A 23,064-nucleotide genomic window follows, 5' to 3' on the forward strand; every position below is an offset into this window, starting at 1 on the left:
GTTCATGGTTTTGGTTGGTTCAGAACATTAATTAAATTAATAATTTAATTCGGAAATATTTTGTTACTGTTTTTACATGTATTTTTTTTAGAATTAAAAAATAAACATAGACACTGGATGAGCACACTCTCTGTCAGACTGAATGATTGTGAGATTGAAGTTATGTTTTTAAAAATAAATGTCCACATATAGTCAGTAAATTCTCTCTTACTAAGCAATAAGCTCAAAGATTTTGTTAGTCCTTTACGTTTTCTGTAAGCAAAAACATAACAACCAGTAAAATGAGTTGTTTGTTTAATTCACTTTCTTCCACCATCATCTAAAAAAACCAGCATGGAATTTGTTCATCGTGTCCTATTTTGTTTTTAAAGTCAAATCACGGTACATAAATTTGATCCTGACGGTGTTTACAAACATCATCCTAAAAATATATATTCCAACACTAGGCGTTGAAATATTCACCGAACGGGTCGGCTCTTCTAGAACACAGTTGAGCCGAACGATCCGGATCTCAAAAAAAGGAGCCGAAATTCCCACCAGTCCAGGCTAGCTGTGTGGAGATAGCGCGCTATGAAACAGAACAGTTTGTTTTCAGGACAGCACAATGACGAACAATATGAAGTATGATCAATTAATATCGCTCCAACATGCTGCTAACATCACCGGCAGCTAGGACCGGGGCTTTCTGCTCCACGGTTGTCGTGTACATGGACAGAGGATAACATTAACGTCGCTGCGTGAGACTTCCCGAGTGGGCACGGATGGGATTAACTGGGCTAGCCGCAGCTAATGACGGTGCTGGCTGACTAGCTTCGCGGCTAACCGGTTTGAGTTTGCGGTCCAACTCAGGTACTGTTACCTCGTTTCTCCTTTATTTTGTTCGCTTTCGCTGTCCACCCAAACGACGGTAAAGCCCCTCACACCCAGCCAAGTTTGAGCTCGCGCACATTAAAAATATTAACGTTAGACTAAAATTAGCTCATGTATGAGGCGAGGTTGTCATATTGCCAATGACATTGATCTGCTTAGCGAGCTCGGCTAGTCTGGTCATCTAGCTCCCCGAGAAACGACACCCAGCTAAAGTTTAAGGAAGAAAACGGCAGAAGTGGAGAAAGCGTTTCGTCCAGCTGCCAAAGCTAAGCCGCAGCCGTGTTAGCCTCTGGCCAGCATGCAGCTGAGCTTCAGGAGCTACTGAGTTTGTTTACATGCTGTTTGAAGTTCCTTAAATCCACTTTCCTGGGCACTTTTCGGAGCTTTTGCGTAAACGCGCATAACCATTCTGCGTTGTGTTTTACATATCCAAAACATGTCAGCAGTTTGTTATCGGCACGGTTAGGTCATCTACTCCCAGGTGCCAGCTAAATTAGGTGAAACAAAATCTAAATGACTTAAATTAGCAGAAGGAGCGCTCTCGAGATGATCAATATATAATAAAGCAGCTTTGAAGAATTTGATAAACCCGTTTGGGATATTTTATGGGATTCATAGCTCCTTTTCTTAATAAAAAAAACACATAAAATGGACAAAACTAACACAAATGTGCGATGTTATTATGTAAGCAGTATTTATTCTTAAGTTTTGTAAGTCTGTAAAAAAAAAGTCACATGACCTCCTCCGACCACGATATTCATAGCTTTCAGGGCAAAAATGACTAAAGTCCAGAACATCAGAATACAGTGGATCTTTGCCAGTTTTAGTTTGAGATTATATCTATAATTTTCCATATCATCCATAGATTAACAGAACCCTGTATGTCACAGTTGGGATTAGAGATTCACCAATCGTAAAGTTTGTGGCCAATCTCTCATCTCCAAAACTGTACACCGTATATAACAGTTTTAGCAAATAGATTTTTTTTTTTCTTGGAAGGTATTTAAAATGTACATTTTCCTCACTTTTGTGTGTGAGAATTCAGTTCACTTCAACAGTACTTTTATTCATCCCAAACGGAAATTAAATGACTGAATGATAACTTCAAACTATCTTCAGAGTCGTTTTGGCTGGTGAAGCTGCACACAGGGAGGTTTTCCAGTAGCAGTCGGTCTCGCAACGAATCTGAAAGGGCCTCTGACTACAGACTGTTGCTGTATGACTGCCTCGTGACTGTCATGACATGCTAACAGCTCAGCAGAGATGATATTCCACAGTAACATGTCATGGATAACACCTGCAGTTGTTAGCAAGCTACGCTAATCCACCTGGTTCGCTTTTGCCACCCCTCTTTAATGATTGATGGAGGGGAAGTTTTCAACTTCCTGCTTCTCTCTCTGCATCCATAAAGTTTCCTTTTCAACTCCTCTGGGATTTGGGGTCATAGTTCAGGTATTATTTTAGCTTTTCAGATGCTAATCAGCTGCTCGCAGTTGTAAAAACAATCTTTTGTTGCCCACGGTTACGCATCACAGCACCTTTCCAAAAGTAAAAAGAAAAAAAAAAATGTAATGGCTGTCTGCGTTAGACTTAGACTTAGACTGACTTTATTGTCATTTTGCATGCACAGGGTGTATACAGAACGAAATTTCGTTGCATACGGCTCAGGACAGTGTTTTGAGCTTCCAATGTTGTGAGGTTACTCCAGAATAAAATAAAATACCGTATTAAATATGAATATAAATATAAAGTGCAGGACTGACAGTAAAATAGAAGTTATTTAGCTCTGTACATGTGCAAGGTATAAAGTGGAGACCAGATTTTGAGTGCAGTCCAGTTTACACAGTTAAACAGGATTATCTCAAAACAAACATGACATGAATATAGAGGAGGACATTTTAACATTTTAGCATGAATTAGGCATGTTAGCATGAACAACAGCATTGTGTGTATTCCCTGCAGAATGAAAGAAACTCATCTGAGCTCTGAGGTCTCCAATAAGCTGCCAACATTTCTAAACCCAACATTCTCCTTTCAGAAAGAACCTGGTCAGACAGAACATTTTACTGTAACACATCCACCACCCAAAGGTTCAGGCTTGGGACTTTTGTATGTTAAAAAAAAAAAAAAAAAAGATTAATTACGTAATTAATTAAAGTCTATGTAATGAATTAAAATCCCTGCCCTAAATATTTTTCATTCTAACATACGATTTCTTATCTTTCTATGCAGCACACTCGCATCGGTTCAGTGAAAGTAATGGGTAAAAACAAAAATGCTGTTTGATTCCTGCCTACATCTACAAGGTTTTCATTTACTTAAAATCAAGAAAATTTAAGAACAACTCTGAAAATCCTCTTTATAAGACTGTCATAGAAAAACAGAGTGTCTTCAGTCAGAGGCTTCTTCAAACTCACCGTAATACAGACTACTACAGGAGATCTTTCCTGCCTTCAGCCAGGAAGGATCTTGAATTAATATGATAAATTAAGAACATTTCATTTTCCTTTGAGATCAATAAAGTATTTCTGAATTTGAATTGAATTTCTCCAAACAGTACGCCTTTATTCCTCTATTTCTGAGTTGTTTTTTTGGGGGGGTAAATGTTAATAATATACCCGGAGGTGAACGTGTATTATCTGGGGAAAATGTTAGTATAATATCTGCCGTGTTTAAAAGGTCAGCCGTCGTTCTGTGATTTCTTACATAATTGTCTTTTCTTTTTCTTTTTTTCCTTGCCTCACAGTCAGCTGATAGCTCTCATCTGGAAATCGCCGGGCAGGATTCGCCGGGACCGCCATGCCTCCCCGGCCCTCTTCTGGAGAACTATGGGGGATGCACTTGATGCCCCCCAGCATCCTAGTGGACTGCCTGCTGCCAAACGGCATGATCCTCACGTTGGAGTGCCTCCGGGAGGCTACGCTCATTACGGTCAAGCACGATCTCTTCAAGGAAGCCAGGAAGTACCCCCTCTACCATCTGCTGCAGGAGGAGAGCTCCTACATCTTCGTCAGCGTCACGCAGGAGGCCGAGCGCGAGGAGTTTTACGACGAGACCAGGAGGCTGTGTGATCTCAGGCTCTTCCAGGCTTTCCTCAAAGTTATCGAGCCAGTGGGCAACAGAGAGGAGAAAATCCTCAACAGAGAAATAGGTGGGCCTCCCGTCGGCGCTGCCGGGGTGCGCAACATGCGGCCGTTGAGCATGTATCTGATTGCGATCTGTTCTCCGTTTGTCTGCAGGCTTCGCCATCGGAATGCCCATATGCGAGTTTGATTTGGTGAAGGACTCCGAAGTGCAGGACTTCAGAAGGAACATTTTAAATGTTTGCAAAGAAGCCGTGGACCTCAGAGACAGCAACGGCTCCCACAGCAGAGCGCTGTACGTCTACCCGCCTAACGTGGAATCGTCCGCAGAGCTTCCCAGGCACATCTACAATAAACTAGATAAAGGTGAGACGCTCCACCGAGCGGTCACTGCATCCTGGAGAATTCAACACGTCGGACACGCCTTGCGTCCAGTGTCCTTTGTCGTTTCATTAATTTTGTAAATCTTTGGCGAATTAATGTCAGTTGTTGTCCTCTGTGATTCTTCTTAAGGGGCATTATTATGCAAACTCTTTTTTGAGGTTTATATGACATTATGTTGTTATTCCCTTATCAAAAAACATTCCTGGAATATGGCCTTACATTCACGCATGTTTGAGGAATCCCGGAGTCTCCCATGGCAACCATTCAGGGTGCATTAGCGCTGGTTCATACAAAGCACTGCCTGTTTACCCACAGCTCTGCCTTGGAGCTGGACTCCCTCCTCACAGAACCAGTCTGAAATTTATGTTCCTAAAATTAAGGCCTTTAAATGTCTTAAATTCATCCTTTTTTAAAAAAGTAAGTTGGGCTGAAATACATCAATCAGAGGTCTTACAGGACCGTTTAATCTCGTATATCTTCACCTTCCTAAAAATGATGGCCTACGTGATTTTTGCCAAAAGATATCTTAGGGGGGAAAAAAATCACTTTTGGCAAAAAAAAGACTTAGAATGGTGACTATATGTAGTTTTTTTTACTTGCTGGACTTTCCTGTCACACAATAGTTAGTGTTGAGCGCAGACATCTTTATTGTGTTCAGCAGGTGGATGGTTGATGCCACCAGCTGTTAACATACTCTGGACAGCTAGCTAGGCCAATTTCTAGGCATCAGATGCAAAGTCAAATTTCTGTTAAGTCATATTTGATATAAGCGGCATTTCCGTAGCAACTGAAGGTAACATAGTTAGTTGATTGTGCTATTAAATGGCATTATGTGTCTAGAAAATAGATAAACCCTCATTGTTTTCAAAAAGCTAAAATATAACAATTCAAAAAGAACACTGGAAATTCCCGTTTTACCGAACGGCTTCTGCTGTGCTTTATTTTCTGTCCTTCAGGCCAGATTATCGTGGTGATCTGGGTCATCGTTTCTCCCAGCAACGACAAGCAGAAGTACACCCTGAAGATCAACCACGACTGCGTGCCCGAGCAGGTGATCGCCGAAGCCATCCGGAAGAAGACGCGCAGCATGCTGCTCACTCAGGAGCAGCTGAAGATGTGCGTCCAGGAGTACCAGGGGAAGTACATCCTCAAAGTCTGCGGCTGCGACGAGTACTTACTGGAGAAATACCCCCTGAGTCAGTACAAGGTATCCCACTCTACGCTTTTCAGCCCTCGTTAACGACTGAGTAGGAACTTTGAATTAGCTTCATTTTACCTGTCGCTGTCCTCTACAGTACATCCGCAGCTGCATCATGCTGGGAAGGATGCCCAACCTGATGCTGATGTCCAAAGAGAGCCTGTATTCCCAGCTGCCCATGGAGAACTTCACCATGCCGTCGTACGCCAGGCGGATCTCCACGGCGACGCCCTACATGAACGGCGAGACGGCCACCAAGTGTCTCTGGACAATCAACGGGACGCTGAGGATTAGGATCCTCTGCGCTACCTACGTCAATGTAAACATCAGAGACATAGACAAGGTAGAGCTGCTGGTCTGTCTCTTCTTTTAGCAGATAGAAAACATTTTTGGTAATCCCAGTGAAGCTAAAACGGGGAAAGTTTCATGTCAGACAGCGAGGGAAAAAAATACACTCTTTTTATGTAGTGTATGTAAACTTCTGGTTTCAGCTGTTTTGGTTAGTTTATTACCTGCTTCAAATTTCTCTCGTTTCCTGCTGTAGATCTACGTCAGGACTGGGATCTACCATGGTGGGGAGCAGCTGTGTGACAACGTCAACACTCAGCGCGTTCCCTGCTCTAATCCCAGGTAAGGAGGCGTAAACGACAGCACTTCTGGGATTCTGCGCCGTGCTTCGGCGTTAGCTACGTTTCCATTACAAACGTGCACAAAACTTTGTCAATATTCAGCTAATGTCAATAGACTTAGACTTAGACTTGTACTTTATTGATCCCTTGGGAAGACTCCCTCAGGAAACTGAAGTTACCAGCAGCTCCCAGGCTAATTGAATAGCCTGAATAGCTGACATTCAACATTGAATGTCAGCTATTGACATTAGCAAGCTTTTATTAAATAAAGAGACGCAATTTAAATCACACGTGACTAAATTTGCTCACGTGGTAAGTCATTAAAAAACAAGCCATGCCAATGCCAACTACTTCCTGTCGTGTTCTTGGTCTTTTCTGCCAGTAGTAACCTCTTGTTGTTGATTAAGACTTGTGATTCAGTCACAGTTCATCGAAATACGCTATTTTTGATATGGCTGAAAAAAACCACCTAACGCAAATATTTTTTAATCAAAAATGTGATTTTTTTTTTATTTTTTAAATTGGCGTATTTCCATTAAGCAAATTTATATTTGTAATTCCATTTGCGCAATTATAGAGACTTTGCAACATGATGTCACACGCACAGGGGAAAAAAACTGCTTGCCCACAATGACTACCATTGGTTCTAGCTGCCAAGGTCTCAACAAAACACGCTAAATGGATATTTCAAAGAAAAATTCTACAACACCTTTACACTAGATAACAAAGTGTAAAGGTATCACATTTCTTAAGTCATATAGAAGGTTTTAATTAAGGAAAATAGCAATGGAGAAGGAAGTAGGTCAGTTATGGTAACTTGACTTTGACAACTTTAACATGTAGATGTGCTGCAGAATTCTGTGTTTTGGTTCAGTTAAAAGAAAAAGGCGACCCGAACGCCAACTCTCCGACCAATCATCAGTAGAGCAGCTGTTTAAATTAGCTAATCAACCACAGCTGTGTTCAGACGATCTCTTATTAATAATCGCAAAATACACATCAAGCATGAAAACATAAAAGTGTAACGGACTGAATGTTTCGGTTTTTGAGAGGGAAATGATTGCATGTTTTTTGGTGTTGAGTCCTGACACATACGGGGAACTGTTGTCTGTCAGTTACTATGGCAATGGGACTTTCTGTAGCATAGCCAACACAGAGAGCAAAAAAAAAAAAAAACAATATGAGAAATTTTGAGATATTTTTCAATGTTTCTCTGCGTTATCTTTCCTTTTCTGTGGCGCACTGCACTAAATTAATGATACCTACATCTCCAGGTCTCGTTTTGTTAACGGAGTCGCTCTACGGTGGCAGCGCGGCTGTGAATGGCAAGTAGTAATTGGATCGTAGATGTTGAGGGAACGTCTCCTTTCGATTTCAGGTGGAACGAGTGGCTGACCTACGACATGTACGTCACAGAAATCCCCAGAGCCGCTCGACTCTGCCTCTCCATCTGCTCTGTCAAAGGAAGGAAGGGAGCTAAAGAGGTCAGCCGAGAAACACACAGAAACGTTGACCCTGGGGATTTCTTGGTCATGAATGATTTGATCGAAGAATTGTTGTTAACAATTGTTTTAGAATATGGATCTGAATGTGTGTGTGTCTGCTTGAGCCGCTGGCCGAATGTGGTCTAAATAAACTTCATCCGTTTACCAGTTAGCTATTTTGCTGGGCCTTTATGCGATCAAGAAATAGCTTGTCAAGTGGAGGAAAAATAATCCATTTTTAAGGACATTTTTTATTTTTAAGAAGTAAAAATCTGAAAACATGGCATGCATTCAACTGCCGGAGTCAGTCCTTTGCCTGTAGAAGTTCAAATCTAGACACGCAACAAAAGGGAATTCAACAAAGAACTTTGCAAAAAAAATCTGAAACCTGTCCTGAATCCACAGAGAATGTGTGTAAACATCAGCTTTCATGTGCTGCCATAGATTTTGAACCACATTTAACTCCGTTCTTTGACTAGGCCGTTCTAACACCGGAATGTGCTTCGATCTAAACCACTCTGTCGTAGTGCTGGCTGCATGTGTAGCAGGGCTGCACAGATTCAGAGCGGCCATTAAACTGTTTCGGATGTCATACAGATTGGGATATTGTCTTCTAAATGACAACCTGAAAGCCAGGTGACATTTTTCCTTCCACTCAACATTATTCACTATTTTTTGTTGGCCTGCTACATGCAATAAAACGTCAAGAAAATGCAAGGAAGTTTGTGATTTGGATTTAATATAATGTTCAGGGAAAATAAATATTTTTTTTTGCAAAGATATCTGCATGTCTGAAGTGAACGTGTATATTAGCATATAAAAGGAATTTGAAAAGATAAAATATGGATTTATGTTCTGGGTAAACCTCTGTAGATGAAAACAAGAAGAGTCATATTCATGAATCGATTTTCCGTAATTTAAGGAGCGGCTCAGACAGGCCTTTGTTTTTGGATGGGCTGTAGTTTTCCACAGCGGAATGAAAGGAGCTAAAGATACGCTGCCAGTTATCTGCAGCTCTCCATTTCTCCTCCACCGTCTCACTGCAATAAATTACTGTCAGGACGTTCGAAAGCAACACCTAAACAACCTCTCTCTGTTTTGCCGGCCTGCTTTTCATTCAGACACACGTTTTGACAAAAGGCTCTATACGTTTAACATCTGTTCCTCCTCAGAGCCGACCATCTCGCTCCAATCAGAAGCCAATAAAAGAAGTGTTTTAATGTTTGAACGTTTAAACAGGGATTGTGCTCCGTAGCCCCCGAGCCAGAGCCGTTTGGAAACATTTTCCTACTTATCTCGTCATCGGCGTTTTCCTGCAGGAACATTGTCCCCTGGCCTGGGGCAACATCAACCTGTTTGACTACACACACACGCTGGTAGCGGGGAAGATGGCTCTTAACCTGTGGCCTGTCCCACATGGCCTGGAGGATCTGCTCAACCCCATCGGTGTCACAGGCTCCAACCCCAACAAGGTGAGCGATACGGTTCTTTGGCCTGTGGATACAGTTATAATTCTGACCTTATCCGTAGCGGTTGTTTTGAAAGAAATGGAAATGATGGGCATAAATGTGATTTGTTCATGTCTTTTATGACATGTGTCGGCTGCTTACATTTGAGCCTGATGACTGGATTTCATACGATGGGGGGACGGAGGATGTTTTTTCAAAACTGGCCTTAAGGGGGCAGTATTATGTACAAATTTACCTTTTTTTAGTTTTACATCATGTTGTAATGTTATTCACTCATCAAAAACATACCGGGAGTGTTGCCTTGATGTTTGTTTAATTGTTTAATCTCCCATAGCAACCATTCAGCTGTAAAACACACCTTGGTGGACCTAGCCCCGCCTTTGAGAAAGAAGCTCCTCCTCTGAGTTGTAGTTTCCAAGCTTCAGAGCTTCTGCATTACAGATTCCTCCACTCGGCTCCTTCAGACTAGCCAGCAGCAATTAGCAAACACTTGGTGCAACTGAGCATCTGCTCAGCTGATTATATGAGCCACTTCTCAGTGCAACACTGATAAAAATGTAGTTAAAGGTTTAATAGAGGAGCCATGTTGTGATGACTTCCTGAAGGAGAAAGAGCAGGGGCTTCTTAAAGAGACAGTTGCCCAATTTCAAGGCGTTAAATTAGGAAGTTAAATTTCTTTTAAGTTATATTTGATACATACAGCATTTTTATAACAACTTAAGGAAACATAGTTACTTGATTGTGCTATAAAATTTTATGATGTGGCTGGAAAGCACATAATGCTGCCCTTTAATGAGTAACGCGTTGACGCAGACACCTGCCTGACTGTAGTGAACTCTCTGACTGAGCCCCTTCCCCCTCCCTCACACAGGAAACCCCTTGCTTGGAGCTGGAGTTCGACCACTTCAGCTGCCCAGTCAAGTTCCCCGACATGAGCATGATCGAGGATCACGCCAACTGGAACATTTCCCGGGAGCTCGGCTTTAATTACTCACACCCCGGCTTGGTAAGATAATAACGTCAGGAGAAGCTGGCAAACGCAGGACCGTACAGTAGATTCAGCGTGTTGGTGAAGGAGTTTGGGGTATTAAAGTGTTTGACATCTGGTTTCCGCAGAGCAACCGGCTGGCACGAGACAAACCCCTGACTGAGAGCGATAATGAGCAGCTGCGCCAAGTGTGTAACCGGGACCCTCTGTCTGAGATCACTGAGCAGGAGAAGGACTTTCTGTGGAGTCACAGGTATATCTATCTGTCTGTGCTCTACGTTGAAATGTTAGAAATCTGCTGGTAACCTGTTTTCATCGGTTACCAGTGGTCTTTGGTGTGGAAATCTGCAGCCATTTTCAGTACAATTCGAAAGGCGTTTTTCAGTGAAACATGGCAGCTGTTCATTCAGAACGCCACATTGAGGGAGTTGGACCTCAGGCATTAGATTCTGATGGAGAAACCTGTTCTGTTCATCATGGGAAATGTTAGCAGCTTCTTTTAGGGATGCAGCGATTTGAACATTTGGGCTGATATCGACAACTGATATGAACATATTTATGGCCAATGCCTAATATTTACCAATATCACATTTATGTTATCTCTTTCTACATGGTGCTTGTTATGTTTCCTTTTAGTTTGTGCAGTGTGAACACTGTTCACATCGCACAAATCACATGACCAGCAACCAGATGTTGAAACTGGCACAAAGCAGGAAAAAGACGGGAACAGGAAGTGGTTAGACCATCATGGCAGGTCGTGTTTTATAATGACTTAACGCGTGAACAAATGTATTCATGTGAGTTTAGTTGCCTTTCTTATTGAATGGAATTAGACAGTTTTTAATTTTTTACTTGTGTGTGAAAAACCCCCCAACTTATTTACGGTTGTAAAAGCTGGCTAAAATCTGAATCTTACGACTCGGAAATGAACCACAATCTCTGCTTTTTAAAAAAAATGTTTTGTTTTTTTTTAAGTGATGGAAAATACATCAAGTTGCACATGTGTGACTAACCTCAAACCTTCTTTTCTTCCAGACATTACTGCATCAACATCCCAGATATCCTTCCCAAGATCCTCCTGGCTGTGAAGTGGAACTCTAGAGACGAGGTCGCGCAGGTGAGTGGATGTTCTCACACGCGGACAGACCCGACCGGCTGGAGAGTTTTCAGACAGGCTTGAGTTTAAACCGTTTTATTTCTTTGTAATCCCAGATGTATTGCCTTCTCAAAGACTGGCCTGCCATTAAGCCAGAACAAGCCATGGAGTTGCTGGACTGCAACTTCCCCGACCCCATGATCCGAGAGTTCGCCGTGAAGTGCCTTGAGAAATACCTAACCGACGACAAACTGTCGCAGTACCTCATCCAGCTGGTCCAGGTGAGTCAGGCTGAGGAGGACCGGTTCCCTGCCGCGTCGCCGTCACCAGGAGCCGAGGAGCAGGATGCTGACGTTGTTTTTCCACGTCGTCTGTGTCCAGGTTCTGAAGTACGAGCAGTACCTGGACAACCCGCTCGCACGCTTCCTGCTGAAAAAGGCTTTGACCAATCAGAGGATAGGACACTTCTTCTTCTGGCATTTAAAGTGAGTTCATTTCTGCCTGGAAGTATGTGAACAATTAATCGCACGCTAAATAAAAACAAGCTCAGTAATTTCCGAAGGGTAATTTTGTTTGCGGAGTCTTTATAATCCATTACATTGATGCTTTTTTTGTGTGTGTGCTTTTTATTTTCTCTTTATTTGGTGGTTTTGGTTGTTGTGGTTTATGTTTTGGATACTTTAAATGTCTTCCAGGTCCAGTTTTGGAGTGATCTGTGCAAACTTTAACTTTTTTAGTTTTTGAGAGGGTAAACTTGCATTATGCCGTTATAAATATATTAGTTGAAAATAGTCTCAAAACGACATTATTATCATTTGTCACAATAACTCCTGGGTCCAGGGCTAAATCAGGGTGTCCAAAGTGTGGCCCTTTAAAATTATTTTGTTCAGCCCTCCTGACCACAAGTCAACTATGGTTAAAAAAAGATACACATCAAATGGTGATCCAAAGAATTTTGGAAATCATTTGTTTTTCTGTTAATATGGCAACAGTCTGAATCCCTTTTTATGTTTCAGATTTTTGATATACAGATTTCATAAAACTTTTGTTTATTGTTGAGCAGGTAAAAAAAAAATCGCAAATAACTCATTTTTGCATTCTTTATTTAATCAATTTTGTATTATTAATCATATCATTTACAGTTTGTTGTGATAAATTTCTTGTCATGATAGGAATTTTGATTTATTGTTGCCATGGTAAATTTCTATTAAAAACTGTCCGTATTGTCGGTATTATTTGTACTACTTTCTCCAGTAGAGTATTAATAAATATTGATAAACTTGAAAATATAATTTAATGCAGTTACTGTGCAGTTTAATGTGACTGGCCTCCACAAAGTGGAAAGTTTTCCAAGGGAAGTGGGGCTACGATTGCTGTGACACATAGTTGCAGCCATACCGTTTCCTTAAAAAGAAGTAAGAAATTGTTCTTATGGTCATTTCTTTATTATCACAATCATACCACAAAATATCATAATGAAACTTTAAGTCCATATCATCCCCCTCTAGTTAAAGTTTGCCAGTTTTCGCATCTGGGGCCAAATATTTTGACAAAATGTGTTTTTTTGTATGTCACCTAGCGATCCAAAGGCAGTTTTCCAAATCATCCGTCCACGATTTCCACGCTGGACACGATAGCATCATCTCCTAACCTCCTAAAACTTCCTTCCTCTTTTTTTTCTTCTTGTGTGTGTGAAGATCAGAGATGCACAACAAGACGGTGAGCCAGCGCTTCGGCCTCCTGCTGGAGTCGTACTGCCGGGCGTGCGGCATGTATCTGAAGCACCTGAGCCGGCAGGTGGAGGCCATGGAGAAGCTCATCAATCTCACCGACCTGCTCAAGCAGGAGAAAAAAGACGAGGCGCAGAAGGTAACCCGACAGCCAGCAGCTGCTTCCCTTTCATCCACGCAGGGTGCAGGTTCAACCTCCGCAACATCTGGGCCGATCCAGAGGCATAGATGCCACAAGAGTTTGAGATCTCCGCTAACTGGAGGATAGACGGTTCTTGAATGGGAACAGTAAATATTATTAGATTTGTGCAGGCTTTAGTGTATTGAATTTTCAGTGAGTATTGAACATTGAATATTCTTAGCCTCACTCCACTCAAGGCTAGGTGGGGGTAATACCAGGTTTTCACGCTGTTCACACAAAAATATAAAACAAGGATGTATGACATGATTAGATTTTAGGACTGCATGATGTTCTAAAACAAATCATGCAATAATATTGGCAAATATTGCGATATCAAGTGCATTATATGTCGGTTTTCTCTCCATCTTTCTAGTCCGTGCTTCCAACTCTGACGCTTAGCATTTTCACTGTAGTTTGAGCTTCTGCTGCTGCGAGACTTGGCATTGGAGACATGGACTGAAAGTTTTATCACAATATTTTGTGGTGCTATTGCGATAACGATAAAAGTGACATTTCAGACCATTAATTACTTATTTTTTTTTATAATGGCTGTGACTACATGCCACAGTAATTATAGAACCACAAACACAAATGCAGCACTTGAAAAACATTCCCATTTATTATGAGCTTCTTTAGGACACCCGTCACATAAAGAAGTGTGATTTGTATTGCTAAATAGGACTTAATCATATTTTCAAATTCACTGTTATTCATTAACACTCTTATCAAATAAACAGCAGAAAATACTGAAACCTACAATACGGACAGAGTCTTTCTACAGACATGAATATCATATTTATATGTTTAACGTAGAAACGATGGCCACTTTAGATAGTTTGATCTCACGATGCACCAATCTGATGTTTAGTATAGACTGCCTGAATTCATTTAAAATGTTCTTATTTTTTTAAACACAGGCATAAATGTTGTGAATTAAGAATGTATTTGGTAACTCTGCACCAGTGCAGCTCATTTCAATACACCAGTAGCTCCACTAGTTTAAGAACTAGAACTTTGGTTTGGAAATCGTAAAATATATTGGCCAACAAATTCCTCAGTCCTTTGCGATATGATATCGAAGTGCCGATATACTTGCAGTATATTGTCCAGCCCTAATCTAATTGTTTACATTTAAAATGGATAACAATTATTCCACTGCTAAAACAACATACCACATTTTCCGGACTGTAAGTCCAGTCAGTCACAAAATGCGACATGAAGTGAAAAAACATACACAAGATGCTCCGGAGCATAAGTCACATGTATTTAGAGATTGTTAAACTTGAGCGGGGCTTCGTCCATGTTCATGATCTGATCTGGTGACGCGTTGAGTTCAGTTGCTTTACAACAGACTCACAATAAAAATACAAAGTCACACAGTATAGTTGTCTAGTTTCTTTCTCAGACATTTTGTACACTTACAATAAGACACACTAACTTACAAGTACTTTTTCAGCAAGATATACTAGCATATTGTAGCTAATACTGCTTTAATATTGATTTTTAAAAAAGTACTCCACTAGCAGATTATTTCATTCATAACATGAAAAGAACATCTTGTTACAAATGAAATAATTTGCCAGTGGAACTAGAACTTTCAAATATTAAGGAATTATGTACTTAAAACGAGCTACTGTGTTTTGCTGAAAAATTATTTTTAAGTTAGTTTCAAGAGTGCAAAAACATTTTCTCTAGAAACTAGAAGGAGGGGAAAAAAAACATGGTAAGATTTTGTGTTTTTACAGTGTGGGCTTTTGCTCGGATGTCTGCTATGCACATATTTATGGCTGTAGGAAATGCGCTTTTAGTGTATCGCACAGCTCTAGTCGCAGCTTTTAAATGCACATGAGAGAAATCGCATGATAAGCTGCTGTTGCAGCGTTTAAGCTTACCTCCACTTTTGCTCACATCTTCTTGTGAAAGTCAGCTCTTGTAGTTAGGATGTCCGTGTCTGTGACACCGTTCTGCTTTCTGTGGTTACTTGTGTCCAAACTCCAAGCTGCGGCTGCCAAAGCGAATTGTCCTGATTGTGTCCCAGCCAAGTGGACCTGTGGAGCAGGAGAGGATGTGTGCAACGCTCTCTGTTAATCGTGAAATAAATCTGAATGCCGATCAGCAGCCAAACTCAGATTCTTGACTTCATGAAACTGTAGACTGTAGTTAAATTTTGAATTATTTGTAGATCAAAATCTTACAATCAACACTGTGGCTGTAATTCTCACATATGACCACCAGGGGGTGCATTCTCATACAATAAAACAAAACATCAACGTGTTGTAAACGGTAAATGTTGGAGATGAGTTTGAGGTGTAGCGTTTACGTCAGAGTTATGGAAGTGACTGATTTGTCTTTCATCTCCTAAAAGGTCCAAATGAAGTTTCTGGTCGAGCAGATGAAGAGGCCTGACTACATGGATGCACTACAGAGCTTTACCTCTCCGCTCAACCCGGCACATCAGCTGGGAAACCTCCGGTACGCCCTCTGACCTCTCACAGCAAAACAACACCGTCTGGGGTCTAGGGCCAAAACGATTAATCGGATTAATGGAGGTTAATTGAATTAATTGTGATTAATCCAATTAACCTCTGATCAACTGATCTGATTAATCGGATCAGTTGTGATTAATTGGATCAATCATGATTAATCAAATTAATTGTGATTAATTGGGATTTGTTGGATTAATTCTGATTAATTTTAATTTATTGTGATTAATCGGAACAATCGTAATTAATCAGTTTACCCAAAACATCAACACTTTGCACTCGAGATAAAAGAAAACAACAACCTTCGTCTGTAAAAATATTCTACTTAGAACAGTTTTAGCTTCATCTGGTTAAAATTCAGTAAAAAAAAAAAAAAAAGTAAAAATTTTAAACATGTTGGATGTAATTTTTTAGCAGCAGATCCAGTTTTTACCTCAAATGATCAAGTGTTCACTAAAGGAATCCTATGTGATTGCATGTTGGGCAATAGAATGTTTTTTCTTATTTGAAAAAGAAATGTAAATATTTGTGCCTTTTCAATGTATTTCTAATGTTGTATAAAATAAGGTTAAGTGGTCAAATGAAAACTGCAGAATGAGTAAATTTTTCATCTGATTAATTGTCAGAATAATCGATCTCAAAGGTAATTATTATTTATGTTATTGGGAACATAATGAACCGACTGCTTGGAGGATGCAGACGTCCAGTCAGCCCTACAGCTGCAGCACTCATGAGTAGAGACATAGTTCTGAAAAGCTCACTGTCTTTTTTACTTGCTTTTTTCTGAAAAATTTTGCTTTTCTTTTTTTCTTTTTGCTTTGGTTTCAGCCTGGAGGAATGCCGGATGATGTCATCGGCAAAGCGACCTCTCTGGCTGAACTGGGAAAACCCGGACATGATGTCCGAACTCCTCTTCCAGAACAACGAAATCATCTTCAAAAATGGAGACGGTGAGTCCTGCCTCTCTTGCTCTCTCTCACTCGGTGCAGCATCCAGTTAAATCCTGCAGGGTGTGTCACGGCGCGCACACGCATACACACGCCCACACACACACACACATATCTGTCTCCCCTGCTCTTTTAGAAGCGTGTCTGATTCACACTCGGCTGCGGCTCGTGTGAGATCGGCCTGACTTTAACGGCTCCGCTCCCACAAAGAGCGGCGCAGAGCTGCTGATCAAAGCGGCTAATATTCAGTTGTTCACCTCGGTGCTTCCACAGATCTGAGGCAGGACATGCTGACGCTGCAGATCATTAGGATAATGGAGAACATCTGGCAGAACCAGGGCCTTGATCTCAGGTAGGCCGCTCACTTCCTCATGACAGCGGGAGACGCAGGCGCACGCTTTCAGTCCCGTTTCTTTTCTTTCTACGTGCTAGCAGATTCGTCGGCCCCTCCCGTTCTGTGAACAAGCCCGTCATCTCTGTCCGCGTTTCCGTGTTTTTCTCCCAGGATGCTGCCGTACGGCTGCCTGTCTATCGGCGACTGCGTGGGGTTGATCGAAGTGGTGAGGAACTCTCACACCATCATGCAGATCCAGTGCAAAGGAGGCCTGAAGGGGGCGCTGCAGTTCAACAGCCACGCTCTGCACCAGTGGCTCAAGGATAAGAACAAGGGGGAAATGTGAGCAGCGTGAAAACGTGATATGTAGAAAGTATTCACACCCTTTGAATCATTTTTTTATTTATTTTTTTCACACAAACTTATTGGGTTTTCTGTGACGGAGCAACAGGAAGTGGTTCACACTGTGAAGGAAATCCACACTTTCCATCTGACTGAACAAGATTTAGCACAGATTCTTAATTGGATTTAGGTCTGAGCTTTGACTGGGCCGTTTTAACACATGAATGTGCGCTGATCTGACTTGTAGCTCTGGCTGGCATGCTACCCATTAGTTCCAGCTGAAGACAAAGGCATCCCCACAGCATGATGCTGCCACCGCCATGTCTCACTGTGTGTCTGCTTTCGGACCCAACTCGATCAGCTGAGCAGCCACTTCCACATGTTTCTGCTCTTCCAAATCAATTTTATCGATTGATGAGATTTTCTGTTACATTTTATGGAAAGTCTAAAAAAAAAATTGTAACAATTGAAATATAAAGCAAGTTTTTGAAAATATTTTCTGATATTTTAAGAAATAGTCACAACTTTGTTCTCATAATATTGGGACTTTTGTCGTACGGCTTTTTTTTCCTCACATTATTACAACTTAATATTGTGTCGTCAATCTCGTACGACTTTTTCTTACAATATTATGAATTTTTTCTCTTAATTATTTTTCCTTAGCATTATACTTGCGGAATGCTATTTATTTTTGATTTTATTTTGAAAACCATATTTTTCCTTTAATTTCAGAGGAATACTTTGCTTGCTGTTGGTCTGCCACCTAAAATTCAAACTTGAAAAAAAGTTTTTAATTCGGTGTGAATACTTTTGCAAGCCACTTTTCAGCACAAACACACTAACAGTTTGAATTGAACAATTATTTCTGTGTTGTTTTGTTTTTCCCTCCGTTAGGTACGACCAGGCCATCGATCTGTTCACCCGGTCGTGCGCCGGCTACTGCGTGGCCACCTTCATCCTCGGCATTGGAGACAGACACAACAGCAACATCATGGTGAAAGACGACGGACAGGTGGGAAGACCTCTGCTTGACTCGTTGTCAAAAACTCCCTTTTTCTTTCTTTTCTTTTTTTTAAATAATCAAACGTTTCTGCATGTGCGTTCGCAGCTGTTCCACATCGACTTCGGCCATTTCCTCGACCACAAAAAGAAGAAGTTCGGGTACAAGAGAGAGCGGGTCCCTTTTGTTCTCACGCAGGACTTCTTGATCGTCATCAGCAAAGGAACGCAAGAGTGTACAAAAACCAGAGAGTTCGAAAGGTGAGACTGCTGGAGTGGACCGAAGGGGAACGATCCGGGACGCAGACATGGGGGAATTTATCGGCAGCTCTGGGAAAGATGAAAAGCACATTTAGCTTTTTTTTTTCCAGCAGCACAATATCAAACTGAAACAATAATGAAAAGTCCAGCTTTTAATTTTGAGAACGTATATCTACTGGAGACAAATACAATTCTCTTTTATTGTGCGATTAATTGTTTTATTGCTTATTGTGACCCCGACCCCCCCACCCCACTGACCAACCCTCTCAGATTCCAGGAGATGTGCTACAAGGCATACCTGGCCATCCGGCAGCACGCCAACCTCTTCATCAACCTGTTCTCCATGATGCTGGGCTCGGGCATGCCAGAGCTGCAGTCGTTCGACGACATCGCCTACATCAGGAAGACCCTGGCCCTGGACAAATCCGAGCAGGAGGCGCTCGACTACTTCATGAAGCAGATGAACGACGCCCATCACGGCGGCTGGACCACCAAGATGGACTGGATCTTCCACACCATCCGCCAGCACGCCATGAACTGAGAGGACTCCGTTTCCTTCCCAAAGCCACGTGAAGGTCTGGTTATTGCCGCCGAGCTAGACGACAAAAAACAAAGATGCTTAAAAAACCACCCAAAAACGTCTGCATCTATTAATCCAAGTCAAGATATTCTTTCCCCTTAATAATGACTTTGAGAAACAACGGTGACGTTTCTCATATGAACAGAATGAGCGGAGAGGACCTGAACGGCGCCGATCTTTATATATATATATATATATTATGTACACATACAGACACAAAAGAATATTTTCTTACTCTTTATTCCTTCCCGTACATCTCCAACCATCGGCCGGAGCTTTCCCTGAAGACGACCTGACTGAACCGTTTTCTACTACCTTGTTTTGATGAAGGTGACCTCTGACCCCTGAAAAGGACAGAACGCCTCTTGGTTTACGACGCGGAGGAACCGTCAACAACACTCAACGATCTGTGGTCTGAAAAATTTCACGTTTCCTGCAGCACACTACGAGACTGAACCCGGAACTCGTCGGCGAGCGCGCCGCCTAACTTGAGTTTTCTACAGCACTATATCTTTGCTTATATGCATTTGGTGCACATATTTCTATATAACAGAATTTTCTACTGAGCCAAAGTACCATATATATATATATATATATATTTGTGTGTGTGTGTGTGTGTGTGTGTGTTCAAAACCCCACTACAGAGCAGTCTTATTTTAATCAGCCTAAAAAAAAATCCCAGCCACCACTATTCCATGTTTTGTGTGTACACATAGCACTGATCTCTGCAGTATTTGTTTTGTCTGTCAGTATTACCGTCACACCCACCCAGCAGAGCTAGAGGAACCTCCCCCACATCACCTAGCTCCAATCAGAGTCTTCTGTTTTTTGTGTGTGTCCAGCGTTGAAACATAGGATGAAGAAAAAGAAAAAAGTGTGTGTAATGTTCCTTTAGCTTGATGTTCTGTTTCACTATGCAAGTTGTGGCTCTAACATGCACTGTATACTAGAAAATGAACGAAAGCTCCCTAAGGATACTCAGAACCGTGACGGTGAAGGACGGACAGACGGCTCGTCTCTGGGGGGGAGAGTAGAAGAAGCAAAACTGTTTCCCCGGAACACTAAAGTCTACTTCTACTTCCTCCCAGCAGAACGAACTGTGTGGAGGAAACGCTTTGGAACCCCGCCCCTTTTTGTTTCTCTCTTCCTCTTCGCCGGAGCCATGTGCGTTATTGTGCCTCATTCTGTTTCTTCGTCTTCCGATTTAGAAAGAAAGGTGACATTCTTTGACGCTTTCAAGTAGGCATGGGTGGAGTTAGGCGCCGCTCCTAAAAAAAAGTTACAGAAATGTTCAAATGTTAAAGCTGCAGCATGTTTTAAAAGCATGTCACTATGTCGCAACAGTGTAATATGAGAGAGGTAATCTGAAAAAATGAAGCTCCTCTGTCTTCTCCAGGTAGCGAATCAGATGTTCTGGAGCAGGGCCTTGGTGCTGTCAATCACACTCATGTAGGCTAGCTGTGCTAATGGTGGAAAAACAACTTCCCGCTACAGAAAACTATTCACCACCACTGGTTAGCTGCTAGTTAGCTTCTACTCTACAGCTAGCTAGCTGTAGAGTAGCAGCGAGCAAGGGGGAAGGTTGTGAGCAGCGCGTACAAGAGTATGATTGACATCACTAAGATCCTCCTCCTGACTCTGGTTGGTTGTTTCTGACCAAGTTATTTCTGCAGATGACACTATGACCACAGTTTTTTTCCCCCCATTATTTTCTGTCATACTGTCAGGACATAAAGACAAAAATGTTTAATAATAGTCGGATAAGGTCGTTTCAAAGTCCTTTGAATGACTTAAAAGGTCCTTTTTAAGAGATTTTAAAAAGGACCATGATTACTCGGGGAAACCACACGTTTGCCCGAGTGCTCTAGCCAATAATTACAGTGGCGACCTGATACCAGCCCATGTCTTACTTGCAAACCTTTCATTTCCTTTCCCCGGTGGATCAGTCGGTCTCCACGCTTTTAGGAAGCTCCTCATCTCCAACACGACGTCCTCTTGGCCTTTTCTGCTGCTCAGGAAGCCAAAGCCCATCATGGCGAAGCGCGATCCCGAAGCCCCTCTCCCTCTAAACGACCATCTCCTGTCGTCTCTACGTTGTCGCGTACGAACTGCCCAAACATGAACTCCTCCCCCGGGCCCCTCCCCCCCCTTTTCTCGTCTGACGTCATTTACTTGAATTTCATGTACAGAAACGATCTCGTTGCTCGTGTGAGGTACAGCCCGAATGAAGGTAACAAGACGCTATTACATGTGCAAATGCTTTCCTTGAATAACTACAGAGGTAATATATATTTTTGTATTTTTGAAATGTAGACAAACTCATGTATGTAACCGCTAAAAGAAAAGAAACAAAGAACAAACAAACAAAAAAAAAAAGAGGCAGCAGTGAGTTGCCTTATCCAGGCTCCTACCAAGTCCAGCTGCCTTCCTCCATTAGTGGTGAGGACGGAGTGACTGACGGACAAGTTCTCATGTACCATCGTCTTCTCCTTGCCCCCTGAAGTGGAACTCTGTAAGCACAAAACATTTTTGGAAGAACCATACGTTGCATGTTTTAAAGGAGACCAGTTTTTGGGTTTCTTCTATACTCGCTCGTCTAGAACCCGTAGAGCTTCGGATTACTTGCATCATGCATCCTCATATGATCATGTCTGTTAAGAAACTATACATTCATTTATTGTGCTGTTGAATAAAAAAAAAAAAACATGCTTCGATAATTAGATTTTGCTCTGAAATTCAATTTACGCGTTTTAAGCGTGTGCAGAACCGACAAGAATTTACAAAATGGTTTCATTAACAACGCGGCTTAGAACTCAGTTACAGTTGAAATCAGAAGTTTACATACACCAGATAAGAATACTTCTTTTTCTTTTTTTTCCACTGAAGTGAAATCGGACCACATTTCTCCTGTTTTGCATCGGTGAGAATTACGAAACATTTATTTAACAAATGCCACAAAATATGAGAGAGAATATGTCAGAGATTTATTTCTAAATTTTGACATGCATTTCCTCATCGTTCGGGAAATCTTTCTGCCATCATTCGAGAGCACACATTTTCCGTCTGAAAGCAAGATTTCATGTCTTTTGTTCTCAAAACTTTGAATAGTTGTGCAGCACAACTGAAAATGTAAGGACAACTTGTGCCTACATTTTCAGTTTGAAAGCAGGACTTTGTGTTTTTCTTCTCAAAACTTGTAATGCTTGTGCTCAAAACTTCTGCTGACTTTCAAATATTCACTGTGCTCTCTCAAACCTTTCCCCTCGCGCTCAAAATTTGTCTCCGCTCGCAGAGAGGTTTGCATGCAGAGATGTGATCTGAGCAGAGAAAATTTGAATGTAATGTAAGCAATGTGTAAGCAAAAGTATTAAAAGTTTTGAGGACAAAGGACACAAAGCCCTGCTTTCAGATTCAAAATCTGTGCTCGAATTACAGCAGACAAATTCCCCCATACTCATTTGAATGTGTCAGCTAACCTATCAGAAGTTTCCAAAGCCATGACATCATCCTCTGGACTTAAAGAGACAGGAATCACTGTGGATGTAAGCTTTAGATTTCAAAGACATCAAGTCATTAAATTTTTTCAATAGATTTGTCACTTTAATAGATTCTGTTTGATGTGATTTAACTTCATATATATATATATATATATATATATATATATATATATATATATATATATATATTATATATAATATATATACTGTATATACAGTATATATATTATAGATAAACTTCTGGTTTCTGTTTTTTAATTTTCCCGCTCTGATCTCTGCAGATCAACTTTTAAATATTTAAAACGATCTCCAGCAGACTTCGCCTCAGGACTTTTGCCGTAAAACGTCTAAACAGTTGTGAAAAGACGTTTTGTAGTTGAAAGCTAAGCTGATAAAAAATGTGTAGTTTTTTTTAAAAAAAAAAGAAATATTCAGAAACAAATTGCAGAAATGGTGCTGTTTAATTTTGCAGTGATGATCCCGGTTTGTTTCTCCACCATGTTTTTTTT

The 23,064-nt window shown here is 41.3% G+C and overlaps 1 protein-coding gene across 1 annotated transcript; it reads left to right on the forward strand.

Annotated features, from left to right (window-relative positions):
• Positions 1-530: 530 nt before the first annotated feature.
• On the forward strand, positions 531-21,422 carry LOC102225882 (phosphatidylinositol 4,5-bisphosphate 3-kinase catalytic subunit alpha isoform). The gene is made up of 21 exons (XM_005802385.2): positions 531-849; positions 3,617-4,021; positions 4,110-4,319; positions 5,294-5,544; positions 5,633-5,878; positions 6,080-6,165; positions 7,543-7,648; positions 8,968-9,120; positions 9,989-10,123; positions 10,234-10,358; positions 11,141-11,222; positions 11,318-11,482; positions 11,583-11,686; positions 12,899-13,070; positions 15,478-15,584; positions 16,424-16,545; positions 16,816-16,894; positions 17,048-17,218; positions 18,113-18,230; positions 18,327-18,478; positions 18,749-21,422. Exons 2-21 carry the CDS (start codon positions 3,670-3,672, stop codon positions 19,017-19,019), a joined length of 3,207 nt encoding a protein of 1,068 aa, XP_005802442.1. The 5' UTR covers positions 531-849; positions 3,617-3,669; the 3' UTR covers positions 19,020-21,422.
• Positions 21,423-23,064: the final 1,642 nt, after the last annotated feature.

Source organism: Xiphophorus maculatus, chromosome 6 (genome assembly GCF_002775205.1).
Source record: "Xiphophorus maculatus strain JP 163 A chromosome 6, X_maculatus-5.0-male, whole genome shotgun sequence".
In the NCBI taxonomy this organism is placed as follows: Eukaryota; Metazoa; Chordata; class Actinopteri; order Cyprinodontiformes; family Poeciliidae; genus Xiphophorus; species Xiphophorus maculatus.

Coding starts and splice junctions, on each gene's coding strand:
- LOC102225882 (XM_005802385.2), top strand. CDS start 3,670: ATGCCTCCCCGGCCCTCTTCTGGAGAACTATGGGGGATGCACTTGATG. Junction 10,124..10,233: donor ATTACTCACACCCCGGCTTG/GTAAGATAATAA, acceptor TGGTTTCCGCAG/AGCAACCGGCTGGCACGAGA. Junction 16,546..16,815: donor CATCTTCAAAAATGGAGACG/GTGAGTCCTGCC, acceptor GTGCTTCCACAG/ATCTGAGGCAGGACATGCTG.